Source organism: Drosophila biarmipes, chromosome 3R (assembly GCF_025231255.1).
Source record: "Drosophila biarmipes strain raj3 chromosome 3R, RU_DBia_V1.1, whole genome shotgun sequence".
NCBI lineage: Eukaryota > Metazoa > Arthropoda > Insecta > Diptera > Drosophilidae > Drosophila > Drosophila biarmipes.
Window position 1 is genome coordinate 21,117,186 of NC_066616.1, and position 16,616 is coordinate 21,133,801.

Sequence of the window (16,616 nt, forward strand, 5' to 3'; positions counted from 1 at the left end):
TTTAATTAGTGAGTGTCGTGGGCGGTTGGTTAGTCGGTTCGGTTTGGTCTGGCAGGGAAATTGGTTTGGCATTTCGAGGGAAAATTAAGACCCATTCGTAGCAAACTTTTATTTTAAACTGCTGACCCGGGACACGGTCATGCCCTGCCGCTAATAGCCGACATTATTGTTAGGACTCTCGCAGTTTGGGTGCTTTTCCCGGGCCCAGGACCAAGCAGGACCAAACAAAGGGCCACCCGATCGACTGTGTGTGTATGTGCCATTGAACAAAAACCATGCTGGAGAACCCTTTTTGCGCCATTTTTCTTAATTCCACGACAGCCATTTGTTGGGGCAATAAAAGCCAGCCAGCCAGCCAGCCATCTAGCGACTTGAGACATTTCGTCGGCGAGCGAAAAATATATAAAAATAAAATAAACAACAATGGCTGGGAGAAACTTAAATAAATTTATTTGCTTTGCCACTAAATTTGCGCTGATTTCGGCAGCAGCGCTCTTATTGCCTCTACCACACTTTCGCATTATGTTTGCCCCACTCAAAAAATGTTTGTCAACAAAGCCAGCGGAGCGCAAAAATGGTTCTTGGACCTTAAAACCTACTTTCCCCCAGCCCCACCCAAAAAAATGGAACCAGAAAGTGTTTGTGTGTGTGCTTAACCTTTTGGAGGAGAAGGATTTTTGGCTCTGGCAGAGCAGAGTGGCGGCACACGTTCAACTATTTTAGAATTTGCGGCACGTGCCCAAATTGCAAACATCAGCAAATAATAAAATAAATTCAGGCTGCACCCCGGCATCCAAACCGAATTAGTCGAGTGTCCTTTTCGAGTTGAGGTTTAGGTAATGCTTAGTAATGCTTACAAGATGATTAGGCGTATGCGGTTGGCATGTGATAAATGCCGTTGAAGGACTCTTCGTGCAATAAGTTCATTGTTGCGCTCGGCGATTTATATGGTGCTTTCGGCGGGGCAACAGTTGCAGCTGCACTTGCAACGAAGGCAACTTGTTGTTGGGCGAAAAGCCCTTCTTGTGGCAACACTTGAGCCATGCAGTTGCACTTAAGCTTCTGCTGCTGCAGTTGTTATTTCTATTTGTATTTATATTCCTGTGTTTCTCTCTATTTTTCGCACACCCATTGTGCAACGTCTGGCCTTATAATCTCCATCTATGTGTGCCACCAAGTGGCGACAGCGTGGCAAAAAACTACACAGCGACGACTCCACTTGACACGTGTTTTTACAGGTGTTTTATCCCCTATTTTATATGGCTTAAACTTTAAACTGGCTCAATCTATGGAGGACCTTCGCGACACCTCTGGCCGTGCTAATTAACCAAGTTGCAGCATTCCCATTTAGCCAACTGCTTTTCTTTCATGTCAAAGCATTTAATTATAGTCCTGCATTTACCCGCTCTAACTTGTGCTGCACTCCGCCACTCCTTCACTATTTTGTGTCCTTTTTATTTTTGCCCACTGTTGGACTTTGCCTGATTTATTTATGCATTTACCTTTTGCGAGTTGCCCGGGGAGGAAGCTGCTGTCATGCTGCTGGTTCGTTGTCTTAATTCATTTTTTATTCCAACGTAAATAAGCTGTAAATTACAACTTCTGTTGCTGTTCCAGCTGATGTTGCTGGTGTTGCCGCCGTCCCGTGCATATTTTGTATGATTCTACTCCGACGATTCCCGGGCTGCTTGTTGCCCTGCCCCGTGCCCCGTGCCGCGTGCCGCGTGCCCCATGCCTCATGGCAAATGCAGTGCCATATTTTTTCACTCTTCACTGCCGCACTGTTTTTTACCCGTGCACTTGGAGAAATCTGAGCCACAGTAACCACAGAAACTTGAAAAAAAAAGTTTTTATGAATTACTTACATTAAATATTTAGCTTAACTAACCATTGAAGAGGACTCTTTGACATGTTTTGAGAATTGGAAAAAAATCTTCCCTTTAAAGGGGGTGCATTTTTTAGAGGAGTTTACAATACTAACTTCTTTTTACATTTTTAAATATAATTTATCATATATTTCGATTTATTTCAGGCAGCTTAGAATAGAATTTTAATATTTTTTTTTAGGAAGTGGTGTGCAAACCTAGTAAAGTGGAAATGTGAAAATGATTTTTTTTTAAATATCAAAATGATCGCTTAGTGTGCCTTGTTTTTCTCCGTGCCGCAAGTCACATCTCCCGCTGGTTTCGACTGGCAGCTCCTGCCTTTGGCTACTGTTTAATTTAAAGTTCGCCCCCGAAAGGGGCGTCGCTGCACTGGCCTGGCAAGTGGTGTTGTCATAACTGCAAATCGGCTACTGACATCCAGCTACTTAACGCTCCTCACTGTTTTGCACTCGCCGTTTGGGGCACTCGGGCATGAAAGCGGCTCGGAACTGTCCACGGACCCAAAGGGGACTAATGGCCAAGAATGGTAGCAAAAAGAACTGACATAGCAGGCGCCGAGAGTGGGGGAGGGGCGTGCGTTCGGAATTATGTGGAAAATTGAGAAAATGTTGCTCAACTACAAACTACAAGTTCCGAGGCACTTTAATTGCCACCGGGCACATTGCGCCACTCTGCAATCCACGACCGGTCATTACGAACTGGATTCGGGTGGTGGACAGCCCCATCCGCCCCTGCTTTTCTGTTTTCCGGACCTGGGTGGGGCGAAACTTGTTGAGTGACGACCACTGACGGACTGCCACCGGAGATGAAAATGCTTTTCCAGGGGGCAATTGTCGTTAAGGTGCTTAGCGTAAGGCGTTGACTATTTGGGGTCGTCTAGCCGCGACTATTAATGGGCTTCTCTTCGGGCCCACGTCTTCATTAGGGGTCTACTTTTTCGAAGAATTACAAAGGCCTCGCTGTTGGTGTGAGAACTAATAACAGCGATTAGCTGTGTATCAAGAACGGCAATACCATTCCAGTTACATATTTTTACGGGCAGTTGAACCTTTCCATTTCGTGTTATTTTTTTTACCTATGTGCCTTTGTAAATAAGTATGTTTTAATTGTACAATGTTATTATTGACCTAGTAGGTTATTAGAATTTAGAAAAAATTGAGAAATGAGTTATTTTTCAAAATAAAAGTGCATTTTCCGTGTTGTAACATTGTTAGTAACAATAATATTTGAATAAATAAATGTGAAGAATAATTTTTTTAAAATAAATCAAGAGGTTTATTATTTATAATGAAAAACTTTCACTTTAGTCTTTCAAAGCTCCTCTGAGGGCCCCGCATAAGCTGTATGATTTTTTTTACCCTCCAGATTCTTAAGCAAAGCCAATATTATGCTCAAAAAATACTCAATGTTATGATATTTATTTTTAAGGAGAAAACCCAAACAAATTTACGTTAATGTTGTTTCCTGGCCACGGCCAAAACCAAACAACAACGTATTTATGAAAAAACTTATTTACACAAACGGAGTTTTTATGTGCGAAAACTCGTGCCGGCACACACAATGTGGTGTCTGTGAAAAAGTCAATGTGTTTTTGCCCACGCGGAAAACCAAGGGTGTGTAATGTGGAAAATAACTTCAATTACCAGCTGCGGCAGGTATAATATTTTGCCGGCACTTCTTTGATTTTTTCTGCAAATCGGTATACGTTAGGGCGCAAAAAAGAGGAAAATCATATTGAAAAAGAGTTCAAACCCGAGGTGTGCGTTAAAAAATGAAAAAGTGCTTGTGTGTGCTGGTTAAAGCAAAGGAATTTTGCAACAATCTGTGGAAGTGGAAGGAAAATGCGTATAGCGCCCGAGGTCCAAAGCGATTTGCCGTCTGCACATCGCTCTGTTTCCATTGAAACTTGCCGTGAAAAGTTACAAATTTGAACTTAAAATTTTAACGTCAACATAGTTTGGGGTGGCTGAGGGTGCTCCGGAGGGGGTTTAACAAAAAATAAACTTGCAGCCTGCAGCAAACACATTAAAACAAAGTTTTTAAAAGCAACCACAACATTTACGTCATGTGCAATGTGCGGCGGGTTGCGTTCGTTGTTCGTTGTCAGTGGTTGTTGCCATGGTTGTTGTTGCTGTAGTTGTTGCACGGGCTACTGCTGCTGCTGCCAAAGTTGAAAAGGGGGGCACGGTGGCAGCTTTAAGGCTCCCAGTTTTTATAGTCGCAAGCCAAGTTGTTTGGGCCAACAGCAATCGCCATTTGCTGCCACATGTTGTAACTGTTGCCGCATTAAATGTGCAGTCCGCCTCCGGCGCATTTCACTTTTACTATGGAGCGCAGCTTCTCCCCAGTGGGTTTTACAGCCCACCCACTGGCCCGTCGCCCCACCACTGCGCTGCACCACCCCTTTTGGCCACATTAGTTGACTGCACACCACCAGCAGAGATTTCACTCCATTTTATGCTGTCAGACTTCCGAGAGCGCCGCTGTTCTCGCTTGTTGTAAAAATGCCAAATTCATTTTCAGCATATAAACTTTAGCACACACACTCGCTTTATATTCCCCGCTGTTCCGGACTGACATCTTTAGTTAATTTCGCAGCCGCAAAGACTAAAGCGAAAGGGATAGTGTCTGGGGGTCTTTAGGAGACCGTAAAAGTCCCTTAAATTGAAAATTGAAAAATGGACCGGTGGCAGAAGCACACAATCTGTTAGAAATCACAAGAAAACAAAGTTGATTTAATAAGAGGTGGATACTACTGGTTAGCTCAGAAAATTGTAAACAATATAAAACAAAAATAAAGTACTAGGTACTAATCTGGTTCAATTTTAAAACTCTCCAAAACTATTTCTAAACGTGTTAAGGTCTCAGGTCTTAGGAGTAATATTAAATTTGATTTGACGAATTTAGATTGACTAGGAACAGAATTGAAATAAAAATTTCAAATAAAAGCTCTTAAAATTTCCCCATTTCCTCTTAAATCAGGTCAAAACCACTCCAAAAAAAAAACCTTAGCAAATATACCCACTCTGATTGAAAGCAAAAATCAATCGCCAGCAAATCAAATGTGATCCTGCTTGCACAAAAAATTTAATTTTCATTTTTGCTCTCTCTCTCGTATTTGCAGCTCGTTCAAAATGATCACCTAAAGCCAAAATCAGTGCAAACAAAAAATAACCAAAACTGAATAAAGCGAAAATAACTAAAAAACGCAACAGTTCATAACGCAAACACAGTTTAATTGGCACTGAAAACAAAACAAAAAACAAATGTAAATTGATTTCGGAAAGCCCAAGGGCGCAAAACTAAAAACCAAAACCCTACCAAACTCAACAAAAAAAAAAAAACGTAACGCAAACCACCGCATAAATTGTTTTAGATTAAAGAGAGAAAACCAAATAAAAACCAAACCCAAATCGCATCAAACAAAATGACGCTGCGCATATCGGCCGGAAACGGAAATCGTCGAGGGCCCATCTTTCCTGTCTGTGTGCTGCTCCTGACTTTGGCCACATTGCCACCCACGCGGGCAGGACGCATCTTCGGTAAGTCCTGGAATAATATATATTTATATTTATAAGGGTCTTGCGATCAAAATCTCTATCAGCTGTTGTTTGCTCCACTAATTAACGCGGGCAGTTTGCAGCTAATGGAATTTTTAATGCGGCGAAAGACGCAACTCAAGGAGCAGGAGGTCCTTGCAACCCACCCTTTTCCTGCCCCCTGAACTTTCTTGGCTTCCCCTACTATTGGTTTCGGGTCAACGGAGAACCATTGACACGGCAAATCGAGGGGACAGGGAGCTCATGTTCTTTTCATATTAATTATAATTACAGAAGGTCGCCTTTTTATGCCGCCAGTCGACGTCGTTTACATTAATGAGGGACGTCAATGTCAAAAATAAACAAAAGCCTCGCACTCTGGCACTCCGGGCTTTGTATTGGAAATGCCAGCGACATTGTTGTCTTTTCGTTGGCCGTACTTTGTACACTTTTATTGGATGTGTGTGCATTGTAGATGTAATGAAAATAATTACATTTCTTGTACGTGGTTTGTAATACCCAGCTCAGCAGGGAAAGTCACCAGATTTTCGGGACACATTCCGAACTAATTAACTGGCAAATAAATAAGTAAACATGGCAACAGTTTTGTGCACATGGTGATAATTTACATTTAATTATGGCAGCATAACTAGTTCCCCGAAAAGTGGCAGAGGGGAAAAAGGGTTGTTCTGCAACTTCCACTGGGATCTCTAATTGCAGGCAGGTTTTCTGCCTGTTTTTCCGGCCCTCCTCTCCAGCGTGCCATTAGATTCGGTCACCGAGTGGCAATGGCAATAGTGGCAACAGCAAAAACAACTAGTGAAAGCGGACACAATTCGCTGCAGCTGGAAAACCGAAACTTTTGTTGACACACATTTTTTCACGGCCCCAAAAAGTGTGCTTCGGAAAATGTGCACGCAAATGAGCGCAGTTCGCTCGTCATCAAGAGCTGCAATAAAAAACGGTGGCAAAAACTGGCGCTAACATAAAAAGCCACCGCATAAACTAGTGATGACGGTTGGGTTTCATAATTTTGGAAAATGTTTTACTTGGGGTTTTCCGGAAATTGTAAAAATGGTAAAAAGCTCAGAAGTCATTACCAAAAAGCACTTTTGAGTAGACAAATATTATTCTCTTTCAAAAAATAAATTACCACTTTTAATAAATTTATTACCTTATTAATAAATATTTATAAATATTATCTATTAATTTACAATTACAATTTTGAAGAGTCAAAAATATTTTACACTTGTTTAAATTTGTGATTTAGGCAGCTCTGGCTGCATTTTTATTGATATAAGTTTCAAAAACCTCTTTTAAGTAAGGCTGTAACATTAAAAAAATATTTAAAATTTTGAATTAGGCATCTCTGATTGAGAAACACACCCGATTACAGAGGCGAAAGTGCGAGTGTGAGTGTGTGCACTGGCATTAGGTTGCCAGTTGGCGGTGCTTTTTGTCAGGCATTTTAATGTCTGCCTTCAGCCGCAGCCGCAGCAGAACGGCAATAAAACTGCAGGACACACACACAGCTACACACAGCAACCGCACACAATCACACATTCACACATAGATACATCCGACCATGAAAGCGAAAAGTTTACGCGCTTGTTTGCTATAATTTCGATTGTTTTCACTGCAGCAGCAGTGGCGGCAGCAACAACAATTGCAGCAACCTGCCACGCCCCCCTAGCCGCCCACACACAGATACACACGCACACACACAGACACACAACGCCTTTCCAACGCCTTTCAGTTTCCCAGGACAATTGCGCACCATTCTGCAGCAATTTTCGTTTTATTGATGTGCATTGCCGCCATTGCAGCGAAGTTTGATGCTGCAACTGCCACTGCGACTGCCAGTGCAACTGCAACACACTGGAAATAAGCTGCATAAGTAGCACACACTTTTACTTTACTTTTGTTTGCGTTATGTACTTTCGGTTAAGTGCGAGAAATTTATGAAAAACTTTTGAAAATGTTTTCGCAATTAAAGTCCCGGCGACACACAAACAAAGCGGGCTTCGAACAAAACAGAGTGTACTTGGTCTACTTTCCCCTGCCATCAGCCATCTAACGCTTTGCCATAGAGCCACTGGCTCAAGTGGGCGTGTAACTGCAGCTGGATGCGGCTAATTGTTGGCATAAACGATGCCACCCAGATTGTTTTGAGATGCAAGGAAACAAAGGCGGCTTCCTGCCGCACGCCCTCCTGCGCAGGGGAAAAATCACCCAAATTGCCCATCTTCCGGGAAGTTCTTATCTCTTAGTAGACAGCTCTCGAAGTGTTCTAAACTTTTTTAAATGCATTCTGGAATATAAATTGATAAGGTATGGCTAAGAATAATATTTCTGAGGCACTCTATGTATGATAAATATTATGATGTATAATATTTTAATTTATCTTAAACAAAAATAAATGTTAGGGAATATTACATATATCTTTATGTCCTAATAACTAAGGAACACCTCTTCCTTTAAGATATACATTTATTTTAATCATTTTTAGATATTAGATATTAGGTCTTAAAATATTAAGTACTTCCTTTAACATACATAATTTACCAACTACCACTCCCAGATAATGGTTTCTGTTCTAATGTATAAAAATGCAGAATGGCTCGTAGCAAAGTGCCTAGCCAGGGGATCCACTCCCCCACCAAGCGAACATATCTGAAAAGCTGTCGCCTCGATACAACATTAAGTTAATGGGTAACCAATAAAAACAATGGTGGCAGCAGCCCCCATGAATAAGTCAGACAACTGTTCTGCCACCTCGGGCATACGAATAGCTTGAATCGGCAATTTTTTGCCATCCGGACTTATTTATTGGGTCTGCAGCAGCGCCACGTGTGCTTGAGTTGTACCTGGTTTCTTCCCCCCGGGGACCAGACACATTGTCTTTTTGGCCATTTAGGAATAGTCAGGCATTAAGCGCAAATTGGTGAATTGAATGCTTGAACGGCGGCTGCCTTTGTTTGCGGCTATTAGGCCGCGTAGAATGTCCTTTTTCCGAGGCCCGGATCCTTTTCACACATCTGCAATTACAGCGGCAAAGTGTATTGGGCGCACGTCGCAAATCGTTTCGCCTTTGTTTTTAAATTATTCATGTTATGGCTAAGAGCAAACAGCGATTTAGGACTCCCTCGATTCGGGGCACGCACTTTATATTCAGCTCATTACCAGAGACGCCGCACCACTGGCGACATCGTGGGGGAAATGTGCCGAGATTTTATTTAGTGTGGGCCCCGTCCTTGGCGGCGATCCTGTCTGGAGTAATTTCTTTATTAGATTCATTCGGGCCCTCTAGGAAATTCTCACTTGCCCGGGGCAAAGTTGCCTGGCCAAAGCGCAGGGACGAGCAACAGAGGCTAAAAACAATTTTCTAAATTAGTTTTTGCTATCCTAGCTCGCAGGCGAACGAAGCTGCAAATAGCAGAGGATAATATTTAAGAATTACACAGAGTGGCCGGGGGATAAAGTTAGTTTTGCACATCCTTTAATAACGCTTAAAGCTTAAATTCCAGCTTCCTACCCGCACACATTTTGCAGTCGCACATAAATCAACAAAACCCACCAACCGATGCCTCACGGTTATGAAATATTCAATGAAAAGTATAAAAAAAAAACTGCATACAGGTTATGGGAAAATTTTTTTCTTATCGAGGGATTGGTGGGCGCGGCTTTATGACAACAAATTTTAATCATTATAAAATATACAGTAGCGCGGAAGCTCTGTGCTTGCCCAAAAAACACGTTCAATCAAAAAATGCATCGAATTTTCACCTGCTTCCATTACGCAATACAAACAGCCGCCAATGTCTGAATATATAGTTTTACGCTCTCGCAGTATTTTATACACATTTTAATTAGTGTATAATTAAGTAAGGAAAAATGATCACGATGCGTGTAATTTTCAAAATGGATTTACGAATAAATAAGGTAACCGCAGTAGTGACCTGATTTAAAATGCAGTCTTCTGAGGGGTAACTTTAAAAAAGGTTTACATTTCATCACAGAATTTTTGGTGCACTGTTTTGGAAAGCTTTTTTATATTTTTATTAAGATTCAAGGGTCCGGGCTTTTATGGCAAAAGTTTTAAGTAATTAAATTACAGTTTATTTGAGCATTCCATCAGCACTTCGCCTCTGACAACCTTGGTTTTTATTTACTACTCCCCCACTGGTAGCTCTCTATAAGTGTGCTAAAATAACTTACAGTTTGCTTTGCACATCGGCAGGCAAACAGAAATGGCAAATCCATTCGCATTGACAAACTAAAAGTGCAAACAAGGACTGCTTTGACATTTGTTTGGTTTGCCACAGCAACGAGTACATGGTAAATAATGCGGGATATTTGACTTTTCAAAAAAATAAGGCATAGAGACCGGGGGACTAGTGGAAACCGAAAATAGCAAATAGTTCCCCGAACACGGACATGCCATGCATGTCATCGAAATATGCCAGAATAGGGGGCCTTTTCATAATTTATGCGGACTGGGCGCCCACAAAATAATACAATGCCTTTGGTTTTTGGCGGGGCAGACAATATGGATGGCAATTTGATGCTGCTTTGTTGCACGGCCGCCTGGCCATTGGCATTTTCAATTAATGGAAAAATGTCAGCGGGGGCTCCTTCCGTGGCCAATAGCGAAAAATAATGGACCAAATTGCAGTGGAGCCCGTGGAAAACGACACATGCATATCAATTAGCAGGTTTCCAAGCTGCAAACCGGGTTCTACGAATCAAATTTGATTATTTGCCACGATTCAGTGCCAGTGCTGGCAAAAAATCAGAATCAAAATCAGAACCAGAATCTGAGCCTGAATCAGAAGAGAACCAATCAAGCGATCAGCGTACTTGAAATTCGATATTACGTATACGCCGAGTGGACTCGATTTCTGCTTGTTTGCTTCGCCATTTACTGAAATACGGCTGGCCGGTCAACTATGCCAGCAAATTCAATTAAAAATCAAAACGGCAAAGTCAGAATATGCAACTGAATATGCATATATACATATATGTCTGAATGATTTGCAGCTAAAAAATAAAAGGGAAATATTGGCAAATAATAATGCAGTAAAAACCGATGAAAACTATTCCAGCAATGTGAAAATTAAAAAATTTCCTTTGCGAAAAATAAACCGAATGGTTGTCAGCAAGTTTGGGGGGAAAGCTCCTTTGTTTTAGTCGTATAGTTTCGCAGGCGAAAATTGCAAATAATATTTTACGCTTTTTACACAAATTTTCTACCACGCTGGCTTTTGTCGATGTTGTTGCAGTTGCCTCGGTTTTGTTGGATTTTCCGTCCTCGGCAGTGTCGTCATCGTGGCCAGCTTTGCATATCGAAATAATTCAGTTACAAGTTTAATTAAATTTTAGAAGCAGTGGCCAAAACACTGTGTTCTTGCCGGCAGGGGATATTTTTTGGAGTAAAAGAATATTGTTATTAACAGCAGAAGGCATTTAAACTACATATACAGTCTGTGCACAATGACAGATTTCATCCGTCTAAGCCAGTTGAAAAATATTCTATTACGGTGCTGGACAAACGGAAATTAAATTTTCATTACAATTGTCCGGGGCAAAGAGACAATTAAGCCATTGGGAAATTATGAAATTTATGCAGGTCGTAAATCTTTAACAAAGTTTCGGGACATTTGCCGCTCGAAAAAGCAAATATAATTCCCCCAATGTGGGTCATTAAGCAATTTAATTGCATTTAATGTTTATTTAGGCAACATTTCCAAGCGAACGGCAATGAGTTGGGTAAACAACAATAATTGATTAGACAATCAAAATTACATCTGTAAATATTGATGATTAAAAATGCAGTCGACTGAGGATGCCATGGAAAATGATAGAAAACCACTGGTTACTGGGTATATTTAATTCAGAGCTGGCTATATTTCACAGCGACTTTAAGGGCAAAAAGCAAAACTAGAGAAGGGCCTCCTTTGTTATTCCTTGGCCATCGCGCGCCCATTATAAGCCCGGCTAAGCTGCAGCGATTATTGTCTAAAAAATTCATGTATTTCATTATTAGCCAGGTTGCGAACGGCCCGGCATTTCCGGCCATCTCATCCTGCCCACCTGCGGCTGTTCATTTGCTGTCATAATTTAATTTTTGCCACCAGTCCGGTGCTCCTGTGGACCAAAACTCACCGACAGAGGGCGAGACGGAAGGAAAGAGGCGGTGGCAGGGGCAGGGGGCGCACATCCTGTGACGGGGCTGGGCTCGTCCTTTGGCTACGGCTCCTCCTGCAGCATTGTCTGCAGAAAGTCAACATAATCCACAGAGTCCCAGGCTCCGAAAATCCCAATGTGGTCGCCGCTGTGGCTCATTAATCCATGCAGCCGAACGGCAGCCCTCCACATGGCTTGTTTTGGTTTTGGTTTTTGCCCCACTGCTACTCGCCCCCACAACTTAAATGCACTTAAAGAAATTACATTAAATTAGGAATACATTTGTTTGGTTTTCCAATCCCTAATATCTATCATATAAATATAAACCCATCTTAGGTCAATAAAACTATTTTTATTTGGATTTCTTAAAATATTAAAAAAATTCCTTATAAAATAAATTCCACTTAAAATTTGAGTTTAATTTCTGCATCTATTTACATATCATTTCTAACATAAATATTTATAATAACAATTAAAATGAAAAAAATACCTCGTTTCGTTCCTTCCCAAAAATATTTTAAAAATGTTTCGAAACTCACCACTCAAATTAGGAGTGCAATAATATCAGCTAAAATGATTTATATTTATTTCCCAAAGTGCCCAATATTTCCCCCCAGTGTTTTTCGCCCCACCATCTGCGTCACCCATAAATCAGCTGCCTGCGGGCAGTTCATCATCATCATCATTATCGTGGTCGCCGCCAAATGAGCGATTCCCCATCTGGACTCCGAAATTAGTTGCGTTGCGCGCATGAATGTCACCATTTCTGTCGCTCAATTTGCTACACAAATTATAAACACCAAATGGAAATTGTAATAAAAAATGTGACAGAATCACGGACCCCGGTTGTATCCTGTCCAAGGATCCTTGCAATCGCCGCGGGGTCGCAAAAAACACAACAAAAACCCAAAAAGGGATGGGCGGTCAAGTTAAACTTTGCCGAAATTGAAATGCCGCTGGCTTATTTAAGCATTTATTTCGGCGACGGACGTCGAGGCGGAAAGTCAATAATGAATAAACTCCCCCCAGCAGGCGGACAGAGCTTTAAGAGTCAGCGACTAAACGTAATGAAATTCGCATAAAAATCATTTCGCCACTGCCGGCGAAAAAAAACAGTTGACCGACTTCAAGCTGCAAAACAGGACAATGGCAAAAAAATATATAAAAAATGAAAAAGTTCTGGCTTCTGCTTAAAGTTGCCTGGAGATTATGCGGATGGCAGCTAAGTCAAATAAATTCGTAATAAAAAATCTGAAAATAAATAAATAAAGTAAATCCTTGAATGTATTTTAAAGATACGTATATTTTTAAAAAGAAATACTAGACAATTCAAATGACTTTTAGTCATATCCTGTAGTTTTCTTTTTAAGTTCCAAAGTTCCAAAGAGCACTTGATTTTCTTCCAGTGCCATCATAAATCCCGAGAAAATTGCAGCAAATACCAGTCGCTTTCCTTCGGTTTTGGCCTCCGTGCAGGCCCACTTTGGTGGCCCCCGAATTGCCAATGCAGCTGCTTGGCAAGAGGCCCAGACTTTGCGTTTTCGCAGACGGCCAACGGCTAAAGCTGGGCCAAGAGCAAAAGCAAGGGCAGTTCGTGATGTCGCGCCTATCACAACCAATTTACTAACGAAGCAGATAAATCCAATTTCTGGCCGACAGCAGCTTAGCTTTCCAGCTGCCGAGGCTTCAAGAGCGTCAGCAAGAGCAAATACTAAATAAAAAGCACTTCCTCTTGCTGGGGACAATTTCCGCTTCCGGTTGACCGGCACTGCAGAATATTAAGGGGGTGTTGTTTGGCTTATTAGACCCATCACCGAGTTTATTAGGCTCTTAAAGCGTTTAGCACTAGTCGATGGTTTTGCCGTTTTTTCATTCCTTTGATGAAGCGGCAGCGTTGGCGGTTTCCTTTGAGCCGCCTTTGTGTGGCGAAAAAACTTGACTTCGACTTTAAATTAATTAAATGAAAGTAATTACAAAGTGCGAGAAAAGCCGGGGCAAAGGAAGCACTCCGGCAGATTGGAGTGCGGTTGCCGAGATGAATCAAACTCGACTTGAAAACACCTTTGGCAGGAAACTGCAGCCGACAAAGAAGCGAGTGAAGTTGCATTTTTTCATCAGCCACAGCCGCAGGGTGCTGGGAAATGGCAGGATGCGATGGGAGGCTCCAAGGAATCCGTTCTATTTGCAGTTCATTGCTGAGAATTTTAATCAATTGCAGCCGGCAGCTAGGGAAGACAGCTCCTTGACCGAGGATCTCTTTCTCGGTCGCAGTCTCAGTCTCTGTTGCCTCCTGCTACTCTAAAGACATTTTAATTTCTGCTACAGTCATTCATTATTGTTTGCCTTTGGATGGCCAGTGAGTTATTATGCAAGTTGCAAAACAATTTGATACTGGGCAAAAACAAAGGGCTGGCGAGCAGGAGGAGCAACACATGGCCTGGACATGGCACATTTATTTTTGGGCCGAGAATGGAAAGTTTTAAATTAAATTTCATCCAGGACTGTGCGTGCGAAGGCCAAGATGCACCAGCTGCAGTCTGACCCAAATACCGGGCCAAGTTCTCTTTTTACTCTGGGTCCTCGGTTCTCGGCCCTTTTCAAGCCGCACTCGATGGATAGATAGATGCTGAGCTGAAAGCTTGCCAAGTGCATGGTTTCCATTCCGCCGCCCTTAGCCTTATAAGAGCTTAGGGGGCATTACAAGTTTGCCAAGTTGCTATTACTACTAGAGCATAGTATTTTGTTAAATAAACTCAAAAATATTTAAAAAATCTATTTCGAAGATATAAGTTTATTCACTTGCTTTAAAATAACTTATGCAGAGTTTATTTAAAATAATAAAAAATACTCATATTATTTATGTTTAAATATGAAATAAGAAACCAGTAGAATTTTGTATCTGATCTGAAAAAGACAACTTGGCCCAATTTTACTTGCTTGGTAAACAAGCCGAGTTCAGTGCCCGATATTTTAAATTTCCCATCGGCTTGAAAGCGAGACCAATACGAGCCGAAATCGAAATCGCCTCTGGGCGCTGACTTCCATCATAATACAATTTTTATAATTTAATCAAGCTGAGAGCTGCCTGGCATCATCGCCCGATGCGCAAATAAAAATAAGTGCGACAATAAAACAAAAGCCAAACAGAAGCGATGCCGTGAGTGGAGATTAACAATGGAGGCGTCGCAGTTTTTACGACCGCCGAGAATGAGGATGCGAATGCCATGGCATCATGGAATCGTGGCATCCTGGCATCATGGCATCATGGCGTCCTGGCATCCATGGCACGCATTTGTCATACACTTTTCGGGGCAATAAAAGGATGCCGTCGAAGGGTTCCCCGGTGGCGGAGAATTTTGCTTTTGTTTGCTGCTTTTACGGCCGTCGCCTGTCAAAGAGAATCCCTCGGATGCAGGATACAAATGTAGATACTACCGGCTGTCGGGCGTTTTTAAAGCGCTCTTTTGAGCTTTGGCGGGTCGTAAATCTATTAATTTTCATCACGCAATTACCGGCGAACTGTCAGAAGGTCAGCGTATGTGTGCTAATTACACGACAGCTCCCTCGATCAATCAAATTCCGGCCACACATATTCTACATGTATAACTGGGCCAGCGTGTCCTGGTGATTAATTGCCCATGGATATGCGTACGAATTTATCATATAAATATTAAAGTAGAACTCACGATTTTTCATGCTATCCGAGGGATACACGTGGGCTCACACCCATGCACACACGCAAAACCAATTCGACAGTTAGTCGGCTTAAATCCCCCCTGCTGCGTATATGTATTTGTTTGTATCAAACATTTGATACCCATGAATATTTTAAAAGCATTTCGAAAATTGCTAACAAAACAGAGGCCCAACACGAGCGGAAATAAATGCAATACATTTGAATAAACAGGCTTACACATACTTAAACAAATGCACATGTTACAAAACGGATGGGTGGTTATCCCAGTGTGCGAGTATCTGTGTATCTGCGTATCTGTGTGTGGGCCTTGTCAACCACTTGTTATTTCCAGGATGAGAAGGATGTTCGTTGCTGTGCGTACAATTTATATCCGATTTTAATATTGAATTTCTGCTAAGTCAAAGCCAAATGAACTTTGTTGTTCGGCTGAGAGGAATTGGCGAAAGGGATTTGGCCAAAATAGGTTGCCAGGCAACTGCAACAAGGATTATCCGCCAGTGTAAGCTCGCAGCTAATGCACTTGGAGAAAATGTCACTGGTTGGTCAGGGAATCGATGGAATGTCATAAAGAAAGGGGGTTTTAAATCAATTTATTGGTGCTTAAAATTTTATTTTGCACTCGAATACTTAGGATTTGATATAAATACTTAAAAAGGGCAAGTAGAGGAGGTCTGGCATTTTTTTTCTAGATTTCTATTTATTTTTGCTAGATTTTCTTGTAATTTTCAATCTAGAATATGCTTTAAAAATCGATTATAACTTTCCCGCAGTGTGTCTTTTCCTGCCCCTTGTCATCGCAGGCAAATCGCAATCGGATATGATTTATAAAACATTTATTCACATGCACGACAAAGGCCTAACAAGCTCAATCATTGTGCCTATTTACCAGCGATATATCTAAATCGGGCCGATAATGTTCACATGGGCGGGCCTTTCTCCTTTCTCCGTCCGCCTTTCGCCAGTCGCGTTGCCAACGAAATTTGACTAATTAAAGCGGCAATATGAATGGGCGAATCGGAGTAGTGTGCCTTTCAAAGGAGCGACTTGCTCACGTAATTGCCGGGGAAATCTAATCAGACTTTCTGATGTTCTATTGCCATTTGGGTCATGTGTGTGTGTGTGTGGGACTTTCCTTTTTCCGGGGAAAAGTTCTCGCATGTTGTGCGGGGTCCCACGCATGGCCCACAAATGGAAATGCATAAATCAAATTGTTAGAGATTGGTAACCAAGCAGAGATAAACGCGTATTATTATGCCGTCAGATGGTTCCGAGGGGACTGAGGATTCGAGGAACATTTTCTGGCCTCAG

The 16,616-nt window shown here is 41.7% G+C and overlaps 1 protein-coding gene across 1 annotated transcript in view; it reads left to right on the plus strand.

Annotated features, from left to right (window-relative positions):
* The first annotated feature begins 5,040 nt into the window (after positions 1-5,040).
* The window catches only part of LOC108026209 (tyrosine-protein phosphatase 99A), a 114,659-nt gene continuing 103,083 nt past the window's right edge, over positions 5,041-16,616 (plus strand). Inside the window, exon 1 of the mRNA XM_017097018.3 lies at positions 5,041-5,428. Coding sequence (XP_016952507.1) covers positions 5,314-5,428 — 115 coding nt within the window. The 5' untranslated portion in view covers positions 5,041-5,313. The remainder of the gene's footprint in view (positions 5,429-16,616) is intronic.